At 30.3% G+C, this 19,022-nt stretch overlaps 3 protein-coding genes and 1 long non-coding RNA gene across 4 annotated transcripts; 3 read left to right on the forward strand and 1 right to left on the reverse strand.

The window, feature by feature from the left end:
- Positions 1 to 3,890: 3,890 nt before the first annotated feature.
- On the reverse strand, positions 3,891 to 6,302 carry LOC130827250 (uncharacterized). Its single transcript, XR_009047186.1, has 3 exons — positions 6,122 to 6,302; positions 5,000 to 5,166; positions 3,891 to 4,063 (listed from the first exon to the last, which is right to left on the reverse strand). It is a non-coding gene; the product is annotated as an uncharacterized LOC130827250 (long non-coding RNA).
- A 714-nt stretch (positions 6,303 to 7,016) lies between these two features.
- On the forward strand, positions 7,017 to 10,504 carry LOC130827248 (actin-depolymerizing factor 2-like). Its single transcript, XM_057692914.1, has 3 exons — positions 7,017 to 7,291; positions 9,645 to 9,910; positions 10,012 to 10,504. Exons 1-3 carry the CDS (start codon positions 7,289 to 7,291, stop codon positions 10,160 to 10,162), a joined length of 420 nt encoding a protein of 139 aa, XP_057548897.1. The 5' UTR covers positions 7,017 to 7,288; the 3' UTR covers positions 10,163 to 10,504.
- Positions 10,505 to 12,936: 2,432 nt separating this feature from the next.
- LOC130827249 (uncharacterized) lies at positions 12,937 to 13,997 on the forward strand. The gene has a single exon (XM_057692916.1). The coding sequence runs from the start codon at positions 13,197 to 13,199 to the stop codon at positions 13,542 to 13,544; it is 348 nt and encodes a 115-aa protein (XP_057548899.1). The 5' UTR covers positions 12,937 to 13,196; the 3' UTR covers positions 13,545 to 13,997.
- A 3,737-nt stretch (positions 13,998 to 17,734) lies between these two features.
- LOC130827245 (histone H2B-like) lies at positions 17,735 to 18,468 on the forward strand. Its single transcript, XM_057692911.1, has one exon. It carries the CDS (start codon positions 17,835 to 17,837, stop codon positions 18,264 to 18,266), a length of 432 nt encoding a protein of 143 aa, XP_057548894.1. The 5' UTR covers positions 17,735 to 17,834; the 3' UTR covers positions 18,267 to 18,468.
- The last annotated feature ends 554 nt before the right edge of the window (positions 18,469 to 19,022 follow it).

The following is a 19,022-nucleotide window of genomic DNA, read 5'->3' on the forward strand; positions in this document are numbered from 1 at the left end:
CATAAAATAAATTATATATTCTATGTTTTTAAGGACTCTTTACAACTAATGGCCAAAGGACACTATTTGTATTAAAAGTTATTCTAAACTAAAAGTAGTATATGTGTAAATAGTTCACGTATAACAGATATGGAAAGAATTTGTAAACTAAGATCAGAAAATAATGTGATTCCATGCGTTTTGCGAACATTGTTTCACATGTCTTAGGCCAATCTTTTGTGCGCACCCTCAGTGGTTAAGGTGCGAGTTCGTGCCCCGTACGTCTGGGTTGAACTTTTTATTTCCTTTTTCTCTCTTAGTATTTCAGTAAGTCTCTTGAGAGACCGTCTCTTTGAGAGACGTTCCTCAAGACCCATTCAATATTTTTGGACTTTAAAAAGATAAAAAATTAATTACACAGCACCCAACAATAGCCAGAAAGAGAGCTCATTTCTCCAAAAACCTTCCATATTCCAATGACCATCATTACTACTCTTCTTGAAAACTGATGCAAACAATTATTGAATAACCAATGAATAAATATAACTAAAAAATCAGATTCAAATATGAATTCATGCTCCAATTTCAAATTTATTCACATTCTCTCCATAAAAGAAACACCGTAAATGCTTTCATGGATGAATTTGAGCAGTTTGCAACACAAGCTCAAACGAAATCAATTTCGCAGGATGATATAGGTATGTTAAAATCTTTTCTTCTTATGTTTGTATGATTAATACTTCGATAAATCAAATGTTTATTAAGTCAATATGACTAATTTTGACGAAGTTCAAACAATTGATGTTCGAGCATGATGATCGAATGACAGTACGTCAATACGAAGGTTAGTAAATAAAACCTGTTAATAGTTGTAAGTTGGCATTTTAATATTGTATAAGTTGGTATTAGTTAAGTTGGAAGCTGGAATTAAGTATCATGTAAGTTGGTACTAAATTTGTTAAAGGTTGGCAATAAATATAATATAGGTTGGTATTATATTTGTTGTAAGTTGGTATTAAAGTTGTAGTAAGTTGGCACTAAAATTCTTATAAGTTGATTTTACATAACATGTAAATCGAGAGTACACCTGTTAAAAGTTGGCATTACATATCTTAAAAGTTGGTATTAAGTTTGTTATAAATTAGTATTAAATAAGTTAGAAATTGGCATTAAATATCGTGTAAATTGGTATTAAATGTCGTGTAAGTTGGTGTAAAATATGTTATAAGTTGGCATTATATTTCATAAGTATTGGTGTTAAATATGTAAATTGTTATTAAACTTATGCTAAGTTGGTATTAAATATTATGTAAGTTCGCATTATATTGCATGAATATTGGTGTTAAATATTATGTAAGTTGGCATTATGTATCATGTAAGTTGGTATTAAAATTGTTGAAAGTTGGCATTACATATCATGTAAGTCTTATGTGAGTTGGCATTAAGTTTATTATGATTTGGCATTAAGTGTTATATAAATTGGCATCATGTCTTATGTGAATTGACATTAGGTCTTATGTAAGTTGGCACTAATTTGGCATTAAGCTGGTATTAAGTTGGCATTAAGTTGATATTATGTTGGCATTATGTCTTATGTAAGTTGACATTAAGTTTGCTGTAAATTGACATTGTATGTTATTTAACTTGGCTTTAAAAGTGTTACAATCAATAACTTTGCTGAAAATACTTTAAATAGTAATTGAGGTTGTGAGTCATTCTTATGCTAACAGGAAATAGTTGTGATAATCAACTACAAGTTATCCCCCACAACAATAGTGATGATATTACATAAAATATTGATTATGCTAATCCACTACAAGTAAGAATACATATTAGTGACCTTAAAAATGTAGATGTTCTTGCGACACTTAAAGGTCAACAATGTCAGTCACAAACAAATATTGACAATGACAGATATATTGTGCTTGATAATGAAAAGACAGTGACAAAGGGGAGAATAAAGAGAATTAAAGGTCATTTTGAGAAGAGAACACAGTCGAACAACTAAAAACAAGGAGTTTGGTTCCATAATACCAAACAAAAAAATTATATAACGTATGCTTAGAGGTTTATTTATGACTATTTGATAACTTTTTTATGATGCAAACTTACATCATTTTTATTGTCAACTTATGTTATATATAATTTCAGTTTATACTTTCTTAAACCCAACTTACATCATTCTTATAATAATATTAACTTCATATAACTTAATGCCAATTTAAATAAGACTTAATGGAAACTTACTCAGATTAAATGCAAACTTATAATAATATTTACTGCCAACTTATAATTTTCTACTTTCATCAGACATCAAATCTAACTTCATAAAATATTATTATGTTCAATGCCAATTTAATTTTGACTTATAGTTAATCCCAACTTATATTATTCTTACTTAACTTAATTTTCTACTGTTATATTATAAAATATTATTATATTATTCTTAACTTAACTTAATTTGACTTATATTATTATAAAATCAAACTATTTAATAATTTTGCTGTAAAATGACAAATGACAAGTCATGAGAGCTTTGCCAAATGTCATTATTTTAATAGTTAACACATTATGTTTCAATTAATTAGATAACTAATTACCAAAATCAACACATCATTTTAACCAGGTTTTTAAAAAAAAGGATTACTTATTCTAAAGATCTTATAACTACATATACCTAAATAATAAACTCTAGAGAATAATTTTCAATATAACATGTATTATTGTCATACTTAGGGATTTGTTTTTAAAACTAATATCATATATAGGAGTTTATAGTGTTATCAAAATCATAATCAAAAATACTAATAAAAGAATTGAAAAATAACACATTGCGATATTAATTTGATAGGACTATAATTTATTGCGTGACTATTTATTTACCTAAATAAATTTAGAGTTAAAGTAGGTTAAGTAAATATTATTACATTAATTCTATATATCTAAATAAAAATCACAAATAAATTAATTTTTAAGAAAAATATAATTTATACATAACTAAGAAATTATTTTTGAAAAATATATTAATTTAAATTATCATCATAATCATAAATATTAATAAAAAGAGTTGGAAAATAACAAATAATGACTTCTTAGAGCTTTGCCAAATGTATCAATTTAATATTTACATACTATTCTTAAACAAAAGAGTTTTTTTCTTGCATTATTCTCTAAAGTTTGTTTATTTATGTCTCTATACTAAACTCCATGCATTGCACGGGCTTTTAAACTAGTATTATTATATTATTTTTAACTTAACTTAACTTTGACTTATAGTATTAACTTCATATAACTTAATGCCAATTTAAATAAGACTTGATGAAACTTTACTCAGATTAAATGCAAACTTATAATAATATTCACTGTCAACTTATAATTTTCTACTTTCATCAGACATCAATCTAACTTCATAAAATATTATTATGTTTAATGCCAATTTAATTTTGACTTATAGTTAATCCCAACTTATATTATTCTTAATGCCAATTCAATTTAGACTTAATGCCAACTTACATTATAGCTATTTTCTACTCACATTAGACATCAAATCTAACGTCATATAACTTAATGTCAATTTAAATAAAACTTAATGACAAATTATTTTATATTTAATGCCAACTTATATAATATTCAATGGCAATTAAATACGCAATTATATCATACTTCATGCAAACTTATTCAATCTTAATATAATGAACCGATTTCACACTGATTGAATTTGATTCCAAAATAACAGACAATAACCCAAGATGTCTAAATGATGAAATTACATGATACATCATGAAAAAATCCACAACTATTTAAATCAATTACACAGTAATTCAATGTTTAAACCATTCTCAAAAACATTGAAAATCCACAACTATTTAAATCAATAATCCAAGTTGTCTAAATGATGAAAGCTTCTCTTGTTTAAACCATTCTCAAAATCCACAATTGTTTTAATCAATAACCCAAGTTGTCTAAATGATAAAAGCTTCTCTTATTCCATTTGCTCTTTTTTTTGCTTTGAGCGCTCAACATTGATCAACGGTATCCTTTAACAAGCCTAAAAATTTGATAGAATTCACATCGCCAATATGTGCTGGAGTAACCATTGCACAAAAAAAGTTGTGGTTTGTTATTAGTATATATAGCTCAGTGTTGTATGCAAAATAACAAATTAAGTAAATTTTATATCAAACTCATAGCCAATTTATATTAAGCTTAAATTCTACTTATATCAGACTTAAGAACCACTTATATCATACTAAATGTCAACTTACATCATACAAATGCTAACTTATAAGTTATATAATGTCAACTTACAATTAACAAAATCCGAATAGAACAGATTAAATGTCAACTTATAATAGATTTAAAGCCAATTTACAATAAACAGAATTCCAATTTAGAACAAACTAAATGCCAACTTACGATAGATTTAAAGTCAATTTACACTAGATCTAATGCCTATTTATAACAACTTAATGCCAACTTACATCAGACTATGTGCCAATTTATTTTAAGCTTAAAGTCCACTTATAATAGACTTAATATCCACTTATATCATAATTAAAATCAATTTACATCATACTAATGCCAACTTAAAATTTATATAATATCAACTTACAATAAACATAGTTCTAACTTAAAAAACAGATTAAATACAAACTCACAACAAACATAATCCCAACTTAACTCAAATTAAATGCTAATTTGATTTTACTTTATGCCAAATAACATTAGATCTAATGCAAATTTAAAACAAGAAAAATTCCACTTATATCAGGTTTAATTTCAACTTATAATAAACATAATCCCAATTTATATAAGAATAAATTTCAATTTAAATCAGACTTAATGCCAACTTATAATAAACCTAATATCCACTTATATCATATCTAATATCGATTTACAATAAACATAATCTCAACTTATATAAGAATAAATGCCAATTCCCATAAGAATAATGTCAATTTACATGAAAACAAAAACACCAGAATGAATCAAATGTATTATGAACATCTAATTTACTTACGATCCTTCATCTGTTTACATTTTCATATAGCATAATTTTGTCTTCTTGCGTTTAGGATTAAGGCCTGAATCATCATCATCAACGCTCCTTTCCTTATGAGATGAGATTTTTCAAGTTCTCCATGACAGAGCCTAAAGTTTGTTCATCATCATCATCATCATCCATGACTGAAAATTGATGAAGATTACATATTAAATGCAATAAAATAACAAACTGAAAATTTATATCGAAATACGAAAAAAAACCCAAATGCAAAACCTAGAAACATAAATTTGCTTGACAATTTTAAATACCTGATTTAAATGATGAACTAACCAAGCTTTTTGATGAAAGAGAAGAACTCAAAAATGGAAGAAACTAAGCAAGATTAATGAAGCTTTTTTCATGAATTGGGTCATGATAAAACCCACTTTTGGGTCATGAAGCTTTTTTCATAAATTGGGTCATGATAAAACCCACTTCATAAATTGGGTCACGAGAAACACGAAAATGGCAAAACGACAAAAATGGTGAACTGAACTTGACAAGATGAAAACCAGATGAAAAGGGTTTTTGAGAATGAAGAGAAAGAAAGACCAGTGAGAATTCAAATGGTGTTTTGGTTTAATGATGAGCAGCTTACCACATTAATTGGCGCAGGCAACAATGAGGCAGTCAAATGATGGGTACAGATTCCAATTTAAGTAAATGCATTTAATTAATTAAACAAAAATCAGTAAATTATAATTTTGATTTTTTTTTGGGCTGGCTCATCTAAAAGCAGTCTCTCAAAGAGACTGTCTTTCATAAAATTTTATGTAGTATTTAGCCCATTAATCTCTTCTTGAAATAGAGTAATACTTCACTTATCTATTTGTCAACTTGTGATCAAGTTTAATTACTTGATACTAGAAATTGATAACTATTATATTTTAACAAATAAGTTCTTTGTAACCACATTTTATAATAAATGGATAAATAGATATAAATTACATCAAAATGATTTGATAAGTGAATTTAAAAGGCATCCATTGATAGCATAAAATAAGGACCTATCAATGTGCCAAAAAACTGCTAGATGAAGAAAATGTACAATTTTTCATGCATATTTGTGTAGAGCTCAAAGTCCTGACCCACATATACCTTGGTTAGCCCCAATAATGGGTATTAGCCTATTAGGATACCTTACCATGCTTGAAGGTATAAGGATTTTCCTGACTTCAAGATTAAGCAGGTGTAGGATGTTAATAAACAAATACTATGAGGGTGTTTTGTAAGAGATATGGAGACTGCTATGAAGTTTTTGATAAGTAGGAAGAATTATGGATCAGAAAGGGAGGAAGAGAGAAAACAATGTCATTTTATTAGTTTATAGGACAATTTAAAAGCAAATTCGACTTCCGTTTCCAACTTGACTTAACAATTAGGCTAATATATGCCATGTGCCCATGTTCTAAATGCATGTACAAGTAATCCTATCAAAAAGTTCTTCAAATGAATAAATGATATATACAGGTGAAAATGTTCATATATCACAGGGTTAATGTGCATTTTTAAAATTTTAGTTTTCCTTTAATAAAACATCAAACAAAATAAAAAATACTATATAATTTAAAAAATTTTAAATGTTCAAGTTTACCGTGTATAATAATGAAATTACACTTTTTGACTAATATATAAAAATCCCACACGTAAAATTATTTATTCATCTAGAATATTTTTTGATTGCTTTATATTGATATGAATTTTTATGACTCTCTAGTGATAAAATAAGTCTTGCAATATAAAGGAATTTGAGTGTAATTATACGAGTTTTAAAATGCAATAGAATGCATTTAAAAGGCATTTTAAATGAATAAATAATAAGAGATTTTTATTAATAATTGAGATTTTTTTTTTAAATAATCGAGATTTTTATTATGCAAGAGGCAAATAAGAGATTTATAAATTTTAATTTAATTACAAAATTCCACGTGACACAAAATGATTCGTTAAACCGACTTTTCTCTATATCTCCGTTGTCACGCATATGTGTTCCATCATTCTCTGATGGAGTAATTTAGAGATGGAAGGTGGGAATGATAAAGAGAACTTTGAAGGACAAAAGGGTCACACCACCTTCTTTAAACACCCCCTTGGCCCCTTATAATTGCCATTGATTCATCTGTCTTTTGACACATACAAATTCTAGTGAGAGAAAGAAAGACCGGACCATAAAAGACACCTCTTCGGACTTCACTTCTACGCAGTCTTCATCCCTTTATTTTCTCTCCCCTAAATAATCTCTACTTCTGGTCACTCACGCTAGCTATGGTAATGAATTCTCTCCTTTTTTTGTACTTATTTATTATCATCATTATTATTTATTTTGATTACAATCAGGTTTGATTTCAGTTTTTTTTTTCTTTTTTAATTGTAATTAATGAGGATTTTTTGTGCTGAAAATATAAAATTTGGTATTTTGATCTGTAATCGGGATTATCTTTTTGTTTTGGCATCGTTTCTGGAGTGCTTTTGAGTTGGAGCCGCCTTTGGATCTGCGGTTTTACTTGCTATGACGAAGTCCAATTGTTGCGAAATTTGAGCTTATTGATTTATATTAATCCGATTGTCGGTGGATCATGTAATAATTGTGTTGCTTGTTGGACTTGGTACTTGATTTCGCAATGATTAGTGATTTGTGTATAGCCAATGATTTAAAGTTGGTGCATGCTGCTTAGCTTTAGTGATTACCATGAGATGGAAGTTAAAGAGTCCTCCTGGTTAATCTGGAACAGTTTTAGGTCACAGTTGTGTTTTATGAGTTGAGTTGGTGAAGGATTAATTAGGGTTGAATGTTCTAAGGAGCTGTTTGATTTCGATTTTGGCATTTATAGAATGTATTATTCTATCCAAGTTTTGTGTGTTCGTTTCAAAATTTCCTATGGTCTGAACTCTGAACTAGTGATTCTTTGCTTATGGTCACTCTTGTATTGGATACTCCTTGCACTTTATTTCGCACTAGTATAGAAACCTATGTAATGCACAAAGTTTTTAATATTTATGTATGTAAAAATGTAATTTTTGAGAATAAAATTGACAACAGAATCATCTTATATAGCTCAATCAAAAGGCAAAGTCATACAAATTTTTTTCCTTTCTCGAAAATGATAAATTATTCAGAAAATGATTGTCTGTTTTTTCATTTGTCATGTAAGCCGGCATTAACCAATAAAGTTCCATTTGGAGGGTTTAGCGAGTATGACATTTGAAAATTTTCAATATTTTTATTAAAATGGTATGGTATGATGCTTTGGCACAAAGTCATGAATTTAGTTTTTATGGAGTATTTTTGCTTTGTTAAATAAAAAAAGTATGTGTGTGAACTGTGATCCCACTAGTTGTGCCACCATCATTACTCCATTTGGTATCGTTAATACAGCTGCCGCACACGCATCTCAGATTTCTCATATCATAATCATGGCCCTACGACGGTCATGGACAAACTAGAAACAAGAATGGCCGATAGCAAGAACAGTCTTATATGTGGAAAATCTGACCTTTGGAACGCATTGTGTCATTAAGAGCCACCTTTTATGTGTGGATCTTTATTACTGAGTTGGGAGAAGTTTAGGGAAGGGGGATCCTTATTGTGAAATAGGAGACTTTGTTGTTTATTGCTTTGAGACGAGTGGCATAACAACGAATTAGAAGTGGAGAGTGGGTCTATATATATAAGCGAAGTGTTTGTTGCTTTGTATGTAAATGATGGATAAAAGGGATCTAGTTTTTGTGGCAGAGGAGTTGAAAAATGACTTGGTGGGTTAGCATATGGGGATTGGGGATTAGAACCATTTATAGTAGTAGTATTGAAACAAGAATATTTCATTATAAATGAAAACAGATAATAATCAAAGGAATTCTGTAATTTCTGTAGGAAATTGATAGATAGTGAGATATGGAGATCTAAAGAGATGTGAGCTTTGCATGTGGATGCCTGATGTAGGTAACCCACTATAATGACATTGGAGCGATGTTGTAGTGTTGAATCTAGATTTTAGAACCAAATGAACCTCAGAGTTATCTTTTTGCTTAATTGGACATTGTTAGATGCTTGTGCCCCCAGCTAAATCTTGTATCAGGCTTCTTTTTTTGTGAGTGTCCTTGAAAGATTGAAATAGTTGATCACATTGTAAAGCAGGGGATTTAAACTCCTATGTTTAGATTCCAAGTAGATGTGGCTGCACATGCGAATACCATATGGAGTTTTGCTATTGGGGTCCTGGGGAAGGAAATATGAGAAACTAGCCTACTGTCTAGGGGCCTTTCTATGGAGACAAGAATTTTAGCATATCCAGTCCTATAATGTTGGATATGTTTTTGGCATTAGCTGTGTTGTTTGCTACTGTTCTTTTTGAAATTAACCTCCGTCATTTAGGATGAAGTCGGTGAATCTATATTAACAAATTTTCAATTATGACTGCACTACTGTTGTATGGATCCATTGCATATTTCAACATTACATTGCTTGTATGTGTATAGATTATGGTTGCAACTTGCATCTATTTGTGTCCATGCACAGCTGACAACAGATAATAATTAGTTTTAAATTTTGAGCGGGTTAGTCAATCTGACACTAGGGTTTGTATATTTGGCATATTTATGATGAACTTCTCTTAATTGGCAGGCCAATGCAGCTTCTGGGATGGCAGTCCATGATGACTGCAAGCTGAAATTTTTAGAGCTGAAAGCTAAGCGCACATATCGTTTTATTGTTTTTAAGATTGAAGAGAAGCAGAAGCAGGTAGTTGTTGAGAAAATTGGAGAGCCGACTGAAACACATGAAGCTTTTAATGCAGCTCTTCCTGCTGATGAATGCCGCTACGCGGTGTTTGACTTTGATTTTGTAACAGAGGAGAACTGCCAAAAAAGCAAGATCTTTTTCATTGCATGGTAATGGGGCATGCTAAAATTTGAATTTCATTTCGATAAAACTTTTGGATATCATGTCTTTAACACTTAAAACTGCTTGGTTTTCCCTATGACTTATGAAGGTCTCCTGATACTGCAAGAGTGAGAAGCAAGATGATTTACGCAAGTTCAAAGGACAGATTCAAGAGGGAATTGGATGGCATTCAGGTGGAGCTTCAGGCAACCGATCGTACTGAGATGGATCTCGATGTTTTCAATAGCCGGGCTCACTGAATTGTACAAGCTAGTTATGAAGATGCTTTTTTTTCCTTTTTAACTTGAAAAAGTAAGTGACGTTATTAGCTTGTTGATGGTGGATTTTGGATGTTATATAATTACTTAAAGTTGTCCCCCAAGTTCGACTTTGAGATCGTGTGCCTATCTAGGTCTGCATTCACATTTATATTGTTGGCGATAAATTTGCACTGAATCATGTTGGATTCAACTTGCTAGTATGTATCATTTGTGGGGTTGTACAGCACATTTGCGCTGTCTTTTTTAAAACAAAGGCTATTGAATTTGGATATAGCTCTCGGCATTTTGTTTGTTTTGCTATATACACCGGGCTTTCTTCAATCTTGTGAGTATGAATATCTAGCTTTGTCTTGTTGGAATTTCATTTATCATCACCTATACATTTCTTCGATCTCTTGTCTTGTCTTGCTTTGAGTGAGTATGTGTTTATGGTCTGTCTACACTCGCTCTTATGCACCCACCGGCCACCAGGCTTTTGTTGGTTGAGTTTATGACGTAAGAGTTATGAAAATGTATTTTCCGAGATTCATTTTTAACATTTGGAAATTTGATATCTTTTTTCTGTATCGAACTAGGAAGTGATCGTCAAATTGTCATCTTTTACTCACATTTGTGCGATACTGATGACCAACTTATGTGGTTTTAATTGGACATCTAATAAGGCTTGGTACTTAAATGCAACGTAAACGAAAAATTGAATGATCCCTTATGAATCATGACTTCATGAGTTCCTACTTGGACTATCTTAGACATGGTCCATAATGCTGTTGACCATGTAGGAATTTTCTTACGTTCTTCGTTTCTTTCTCGTGCATAGGCCTCTATCTACAGTTTTACCCATGTAATAAGAGTTTGATTTGTACGTTCTTTCTTTCTTTCTCGCATGTAGAAATTTTCTCGTCTACTTTTAAATTTTAAAAAAAAACATATCGAAAATATCTTTCCTTCTTTTGCCTATTGGCTTTCCCTTTGGTAATGCTTGCTTAGCACAATTGTAAATCGCAATTCAAAGTCTATACTATTCGATTGTGCTACAATATGACATATTGAACCTCTCCAGATTCTACATGTTCTTCCAAACTCAAAAAAAACTCAATTTTAGCTTTAAAAGATCTCTTTTTCATGTATATTAAGAGGCTGTTTGGTATGGTGTTTTGATGCTCAGGTAATGGATTCAAGTAACAAAATTCCTTACTAGTTGTTTTAAATATTGAATAACAAATAACATTACTTGAGGGTAATGGTTACATGTGTTTTGTTACCTCTACAAAAGTTAGGGAAACAATTAATTTTCTCCTTCAAACAACCAATCATATCACTGTTAGAAATTCAACGCAACCATTGTTGAGTTCGTATTAGAGTTCGGCACTTCACCTCCTCCACCAACGACCACCACACATACACCACCATCTATAAACTTCTACCATTCTCCGCCTTCACTGCTGATGACTAGCCAAAGCAGCAACAAGAAGAGAACAACCAATAACACTTTTACAAATGAAAAACTAAATCGAATTGGACTTTTACCACAACAATCATCATTTATGGTTTAATTTGAGAGAAAAAAAAATTCTAGATATAGAATCTTAAACTAAAATTTAGTAATTATAATTGTATATATGTTGATGAAGATGAAATTTATTACCCTCGCAGAGAAGAGAAAGAAAAATAGGAAATTGCACTGTCAATTTTGGTGGTTTGCTGGCGGACACAAAAAAATACTGTCAGCTAATTTTGGTGGTTTATAAGGTGGAGAAAACCTTGGACATAAATAGATTTTTTCTATTGACTTGTGAGATGGTGAGTAATGTTGGAATGAATATATGAGAATTTTAAAAATGTTTTTCCATTACCCTTTCTATTCAATTTTTTTTATACCAAACAACTTTAAAAAATAACCCTCTACCTTATCCTTACCCTTTCCTTTAAATTCCCTTTCCATTACATTTTCACTCGTGATACCAAACACTCCCTAAGTGTTATATGCTTATATTGACTAAAACTTAAAGAGATCACAAGCATCAAAAACAAAGATTATAAGTCTAGGACAACCTACTACAAAATACTAAGAAAATGAACTTACTAAATTAATGATGAACTTGCGATTACACTATCATTAAAACAAAGATCTTTAGACAATAATGTCTTCAGAAACTTGATACAAAATTGACGCACTATTTAGTTTTCCTAAAAGCATTATTCGCTTAATTGGTGCCTAGACTTGAATTTGGAATACACTTTTAAAATACAACGGTTTGCATCAAAGTATAAGCACTATATACCTAGACAATGTGAAGAACACGAGATTGATTAAAGTAATTTAAGAAATAAAGTGAAAAGAGTTTGCAAGATTCTTTTACTCATAAACTTGTAGAGAAAATATGGAAGAAGAAAGTATAGAAATATAAAATCAGAGAAAATATGGGAAGGAGAAAGTATAGAAATATACTCTATCTTCTTGTGTCATTTCTTCTTTTCCTTAGTATCTATTCATGTACTTAAATTAAATGATTTTGTAGACTCAATTAAAGACTCGGAATATATATTAATATTTATTTACGTATCGATAAATAATTGAATATATTATCTTAGATTCTTAATAAAAAATGCATAAAAATGGAAAAAATCGTAGACCAGACCAGACCGTTGTAGATGGTCTGAAAAATTTCCAGACCAGACCGAACCGTGTGCAACCCTAATGCCATTTCCCCGCTTAAAAGTTATGAGTTTTTACTTCGTGTTTAATTTATATATACACGTACATGAATGATAATGAAGGTTATATCATGTAATATGCGAACGAGATAATGAAGAATTGGAAATATGAGAATATAAAAGATAAGTGTTACATACAATGTGTTTGAGGGAGAGTTTGGTTTGTCATGCATATGTTTCCTTGTTCACTTTTTTTGTGCTTGTGAAGTTATGAACCACCTTGACTTAATCTAGATTAGTTAAGTAACCACCCCTCCTACAACTACAAAAACATCAAAACGCTGCCTTATAATTAGTAATGTCTCTGTTCTTACTATTCATATCAATATACCGACAGGTTGCAACTCTGAGATCCACACTCTACTATGCAGGAACATGGACAGTATTGCTGATTTTGACAGTGGTGGTGGCATCTTTCTCCCCAGAGCTTGCGTTCATGTCTGCGGTTTCCCTCTCCCCGCCTTACTCGAGGTTGTGTGGCGGTGATGGGTATGTGAGGATCCCACTTGATATGCCTGGTGAAAGAATATGCTTACCTGCACAAATGTTGAAGAGGTCTGCATTGGATGTTTTTATCCCAACTTTGTTTTCTGCCCTTATTGTTGGTTTTTCTGCTTTGCTTCTTAGATCTTTAGGTTTTTCCTAAAGTTCAAAGGTATTTTATTTTTTTTACTTAATTCGTTTGGGTGATGAACAATTTAAAATAGAATAATTTGCGAATTACCGTGTTAAAATTTGCACTTTTGCGAATTATAGTGTTAAAATTAGCACTTTTGCGAATTATAGTTTCATTGTGTATTTTTTGCGAATTATAGCCATCAAAGTATTAAAGTCTGCAGGTTTAGGCCAACACACAGAATTCCGACCATTTTAGTGGTCGGGATTTCACGTTAAGTGGTCGAAAATATGTGTAATTGGCCTGAATCTGTAAACTTTGATACTTTGGTGATTGTAATTCGTAAAAAATAAACATTGAAGTTGTAATTTGCAAAAGTGCTAAATTTTAAGGCTGTAATTCGCAAATAGTTCTTCAAAATGAGATATATATATATATATATATATATGTATAAGCTAGATAATGTCTTTAGCAGTAGTTGCAAATGAGTATTCTCCGGAGTCTTGATATTGAAAAATAAAAATTCTCCCGTTCATAGACCAATGATTTGCACAAAAAAGCTTATCAAATATTCTTTCATTCCAATATAAAATATAAAAAATTAATACTCCATCCAATTTACTAATAATGTCTCTATCCAGTGTACTTATCAAATTCTTAATATCTCTAATTGTGCATAATTAAAAATTATGAAAGGTTGATATGAATAATGCTTGCACTGAGACGAATCAAACAGGATCTCAGTTGAAAATGAAATATTACTAATGAATTAGAGGGAGTATTAATATTATATAAGTATGTGTTTAGACGATTCAAACTCCTAAGATAATATCAATAATGATAATAATATGATATATAAGTTTGAACTATGTGTAAGGTGAATAAGAATAATATAGCGAATATTTCATAATAAATAATAAAAAGTATGCCAGTTGAAACTCCTGAGATAAAGACCATTAATAAAGTAACTAGATATGTCATATGTGATAACCGATTAGGCACAGAAAAATTGAAAATTTGAAATCAATAAGTGAAAAAAAAAATTAACAAAATAATTGAAGTTTCAAACTTATTTCAAAAGTAAGCGTGAAATTCCCAAACTTGACAAAATAGTTGTTCACAGTTAGATTATACCTACTTCATTAAGAGGTCGTCACCCTAAATAATTCAAGGCCAGAGTAATCTCATGTAACCCTAATGTGCACACCCTACCTACTTGGATCACAATAAATATAAAGAAGAGCAAAAATACCTGTCGACATGTATATTAACCAAACAGAGCAACCAACTCATCACCCTAATACTTGAATCATAACAAATTTAAAAACTTCATTTTCATTGTATTTCACTTTACGTGGTTTAATATATTTTAATAATTATTATGAGGACACAAACATTGAATTAAACATAATATATTTTATTTTATGATCATAAATTTTCCAACAAACCTATATCTTATGGTTATCTCATTTTCTAAAACACCATTTTAACATCAATTGATGTCAACAGCAATTAATATCATAAATATTTCTTTTTCAAAATTAACCGCATTTAAAATCATTATTAAACTAACAATATACATTTCATCAATATAATAATGTTATAAATTAAATAGCTAACAAATAGTGGTAAATGTTATTTGAGAATTAAATATATAAAATATAATATCAGACAAAATAATATCATATGAAATCACGCATCTCATTTAAACACATTAATTATAACTTGGTACATCATGTTAACGGGATAATCCTAATTGAATCGACATTAAGAATTATCTTGTGAAACGAGCCTAGAATATATAATCTTAGTAGTCTTCATCTACGAATTTGACGTTTGAAGTATAATTGTTGTTTGTAATTGTAGAGAGAAAATGAAAAATTATAAATAAAATACTCTAAAAGAGAAAAAGAAAAAGAAAGATGGTTAATGAGAGAAAAAGAAGTAGAAAGAGAAGAGAGAAAATTGTTTTGTTGAAAGAATTAATAAGTAAATTGATTCATTTATAATAGTGGAATAACGTAAGTTAAGGGAATTAGAGGGGAGAATGAAAGAGTAATGGAGTTACATGACGAAGTTATTTTAGAAAGTGGAGAGGGAAGTTTTAAGATTTGAGAGTAATCGTGTAATTTAGTTTTGGCCAAACTAATTTTTATTTTTATTTTTTTTTAATTAACTTAGTTTTTCCTTAACAAACTTATTTTTATTATTTATTTTTTTGCATTTTACATTGTTAATAATTTTTTTTCCTACTTTTGTTTAATTTAGTTTTATTATTTTTTAAAAATATTTCGGATATGACAGAAAACTATAAGAATAAATTTGAATAATATAATACGACAATTGAAGATTGTTAGTTTCTAATGATTTTGCGACATACCTGTCTCAATTATTTAAATCGCATTATTTTCTTCTTGAATTTCGCCACCATAGTTATAAACCACCATAATTTTATCATTATTAAATCCTAATTGTGAAACAACAACTCATTAATTTTAGTTCAACAGGTATTCATTCATCGTCCATTTGAACACGACCATAAGTAGTAGATAATGGTTGATTCATAATAGTACCTTCAACTTCGTTTTTTTCTCTTCAAAATAATAATAAATTTATTTTCATGTCGAATTTATTTATCAAATCCTCTATTTAAATGCCGAAATTGATGGATTACCAATTATATTGATTATTACGTTGAAAAAGAAATGTCGATGTTGATGGGAATTGTGAAAGAGCACAACTTTTTTTATTTCTTCCCCGAATCATTGTTGCGCATTTTGTGAAAGTTACTTAGAATTGTTTTCCTTTTTAAATGGTAATTGAATAATAAGCTTGGATTAATAGAGCAGGTCTCATATTAAGACCATCGCTTTCAAGACCAGCCGTTTAACTTATGTCTTATAGATTAAAAATTAATCACAAATTAATAGTGATAAAAGAAAGGTGCAACATTTTCAATATTTCTAATAATTTGGAACGATGGAACTACAATATACTTCCTTCGTTTCTTTACTTGCACCCAAATATACTTTCGCACTATTCATTAGTGTTACTTAATTTCATATTGTTGTCAAACTATAAGTTAAAACATAGTTATATGAAATCTTATTTGAATCGTTTCAATGTGAATTTGATTGATTTTTAACTTTTACTTCCACCTTTATATTATAGTTGTTATATTTGACTTTTTACGCAATTCAATATATTATGGTGATTATTTATGTATTGAATTATACACATCTAATCTAAGAAGTATATAAAGTTGTTTTTGTTAAAAGGAGGAATCTATTAAGAAAAAGGTACCTTTTGGGTGATGGTGGTAAAACGGTAGTTGACCTGAAAGTCGTGGCATTTCTGCAAAATAACACCAAGAACCTTAGGGATGGCCCTCAGGGGTGGTTCCCCCGACGCCCAAATTAATACCCATGTATTAGCTATATGATGTAGTAGTAATATTTTAGATAGAGAAAGTCTAACATGTCTTTGGGAGGCCAAAATTTGTTTTTAAAAAGTTCCTTTACTTACCTCAATAGGGTATTTATATATTAGGGCTTTAGGTTTAACTTAGTTGGTCTTTTTAAGTGGATTCAACTCATATAAAATATTGACTTATAAGAAACAAAATTCCACTTGATTATATTTGATTTCTTACACATTAGCCTCAATATATAAAATAACCTTAAATGATGAACAGTGCTCATAACTGTAATACAACAAGTATTTTAAAACAGAGGAAATATAATCCTTTGTTGTGTATAATTAAAGAAATTAACCATCAAATTAGTGTATTAAAGCACTCTAAAATTTGTTTTGGATGGTGGGGCACTTAAGAGAAAGTCTTAAAAATTTTTACTCACTTAGAAATTTTTTAGAAACATTTACAATTTATTTTTATAAATTTTTAGATTTTTATTAATGAAAGTAAAAACTCACCAAAACATTTTCAATCAACAACAATGGGAGTGGTCCAAGGTGGGAGTTCAATTTCAAGCATTTGAACCGGAAATTGCAAAGATGATTAGGGCCCACATCTTCCCGCTTAATTTTCAAGCTACAAAAAAAAGCTGCCATATCAGCGATCCTGCGCCTTCCAAGCGAATCATCCGTCAGATTATAAATAAAATCAACGTGCAACATAAAGCCACCTCACTGATCCGTGCCTTCTTGTATTCTTCAATAATATCAATAATTTAACCATATATATATATATCAATTCATTCATAATCATTCACAACACAAGTTACATTGTTTTTCCTTTTACAAACTCATAAACCAAAACCAAGACACTAACACACAACAAAAGTTTCTTTGATTTCATCAATGGCACCAAAAGCCGAGAAGAAACCCGCAGCCGAGAAACCGGCCGCCGCCGAAAAGGCTCCGGCAGAGAAGAAGCCAAAAGCCGGAAAGAAGCTTCCAAAGGAAGCCGGAGCCGCCGCCGCTGGAGACAAGAAGAAGAAGAGATCGAAGAAAAGCGTCGAAACCTACAAGATCTACATCTTCAAGGTTTTGAAGCAAGTACATCCTGACATCGGAATCTCTAGTAAAGCCATGAGTATCATGAACAGTTTCATTAACGACATTTTCGAGAAGCTTGCTCAGGAATCTTCCAAACTTGCACGGTACAACAAGAAGCCTACAATCACTTCTCGGGAAATTCAGACTGCCGTTAGACTTGTTCTTCCTGGTGAATTGGCCAAGCATGCTGTTTCTGAAGGAACTAAAGCTGTCACCAAGTTTACTAGCACTTAATTCTTGGTATAATGTTTTGCTTTGTGGAATTCGAGGTAATAATTAGGGTTTAGGTTCGAAAAAATTAGGAAAAAAATGTTAATTTAAATTGGAGGTTACTGGTTAGATAAAATTAGGTTATTTTCTGAATAGATTGGTTAATGATGTATGATACCAAGAATTTGATCTTACAGTCTTATGGAATGGAATTGCTTCTTTGAAATTCTTGCGTACTCATCGTTTCTGTAATGCTGAATCGTTTATTATATTCTGAATACCTTCTATATATTTGATCTTACAGTTAATAGTTGTTATTTTTCTTGTAAATTTGTTTTGCATATTGTTATATGCAGCAATCTGTATATTTTGTTAATTATTAATGTTGATGTTTGGTGATTTAAACTAAGTTTGAAATATGAGAAGAAACAAGGAGTGGTTGAATGAGTTACTGTCAGCAACATACAAGGAAAAGACATAGGTTTTGACATATGGAGTCTTAGGCGAGGCTCGGTTAGTCTTGGGAGAGATGGATAATCTCGATTGAGATTAATAGTTTGTGGATTGTGGTATACAATAATTATAACGAGATTGTGTCTGAGGCAAGACTCGATGTGGCTTTGGGCGAAATTGTAAATCTCAGATGAGATTACTCTGAGTTTGGTCGAGATTGAGCACGTCAGTACACGTTTTTCACTTATTATTCCGACAATTAGGGTTTTTTATTTAGTTTTTTTATAAACCTAATTCTCTTTGTAATTAGGTATTAACGTATAAACC

The sequence above is a fragment of the Amaranthus tricolor genome, chromosome 11, assembly GCF_026212465.1.
Source record: "Amaranthus tricolor cultivar Red isolate AtriRed21 chromosome 11, ASM2621246v1, whole genome shotgun sequence".
NCBI lineage: Eukaryota > Viridiplantae > Streptophyta > Magnoliopsida > Caryophyllales > Amaranthaceae > Amaranthus > Amaranthus tricolor.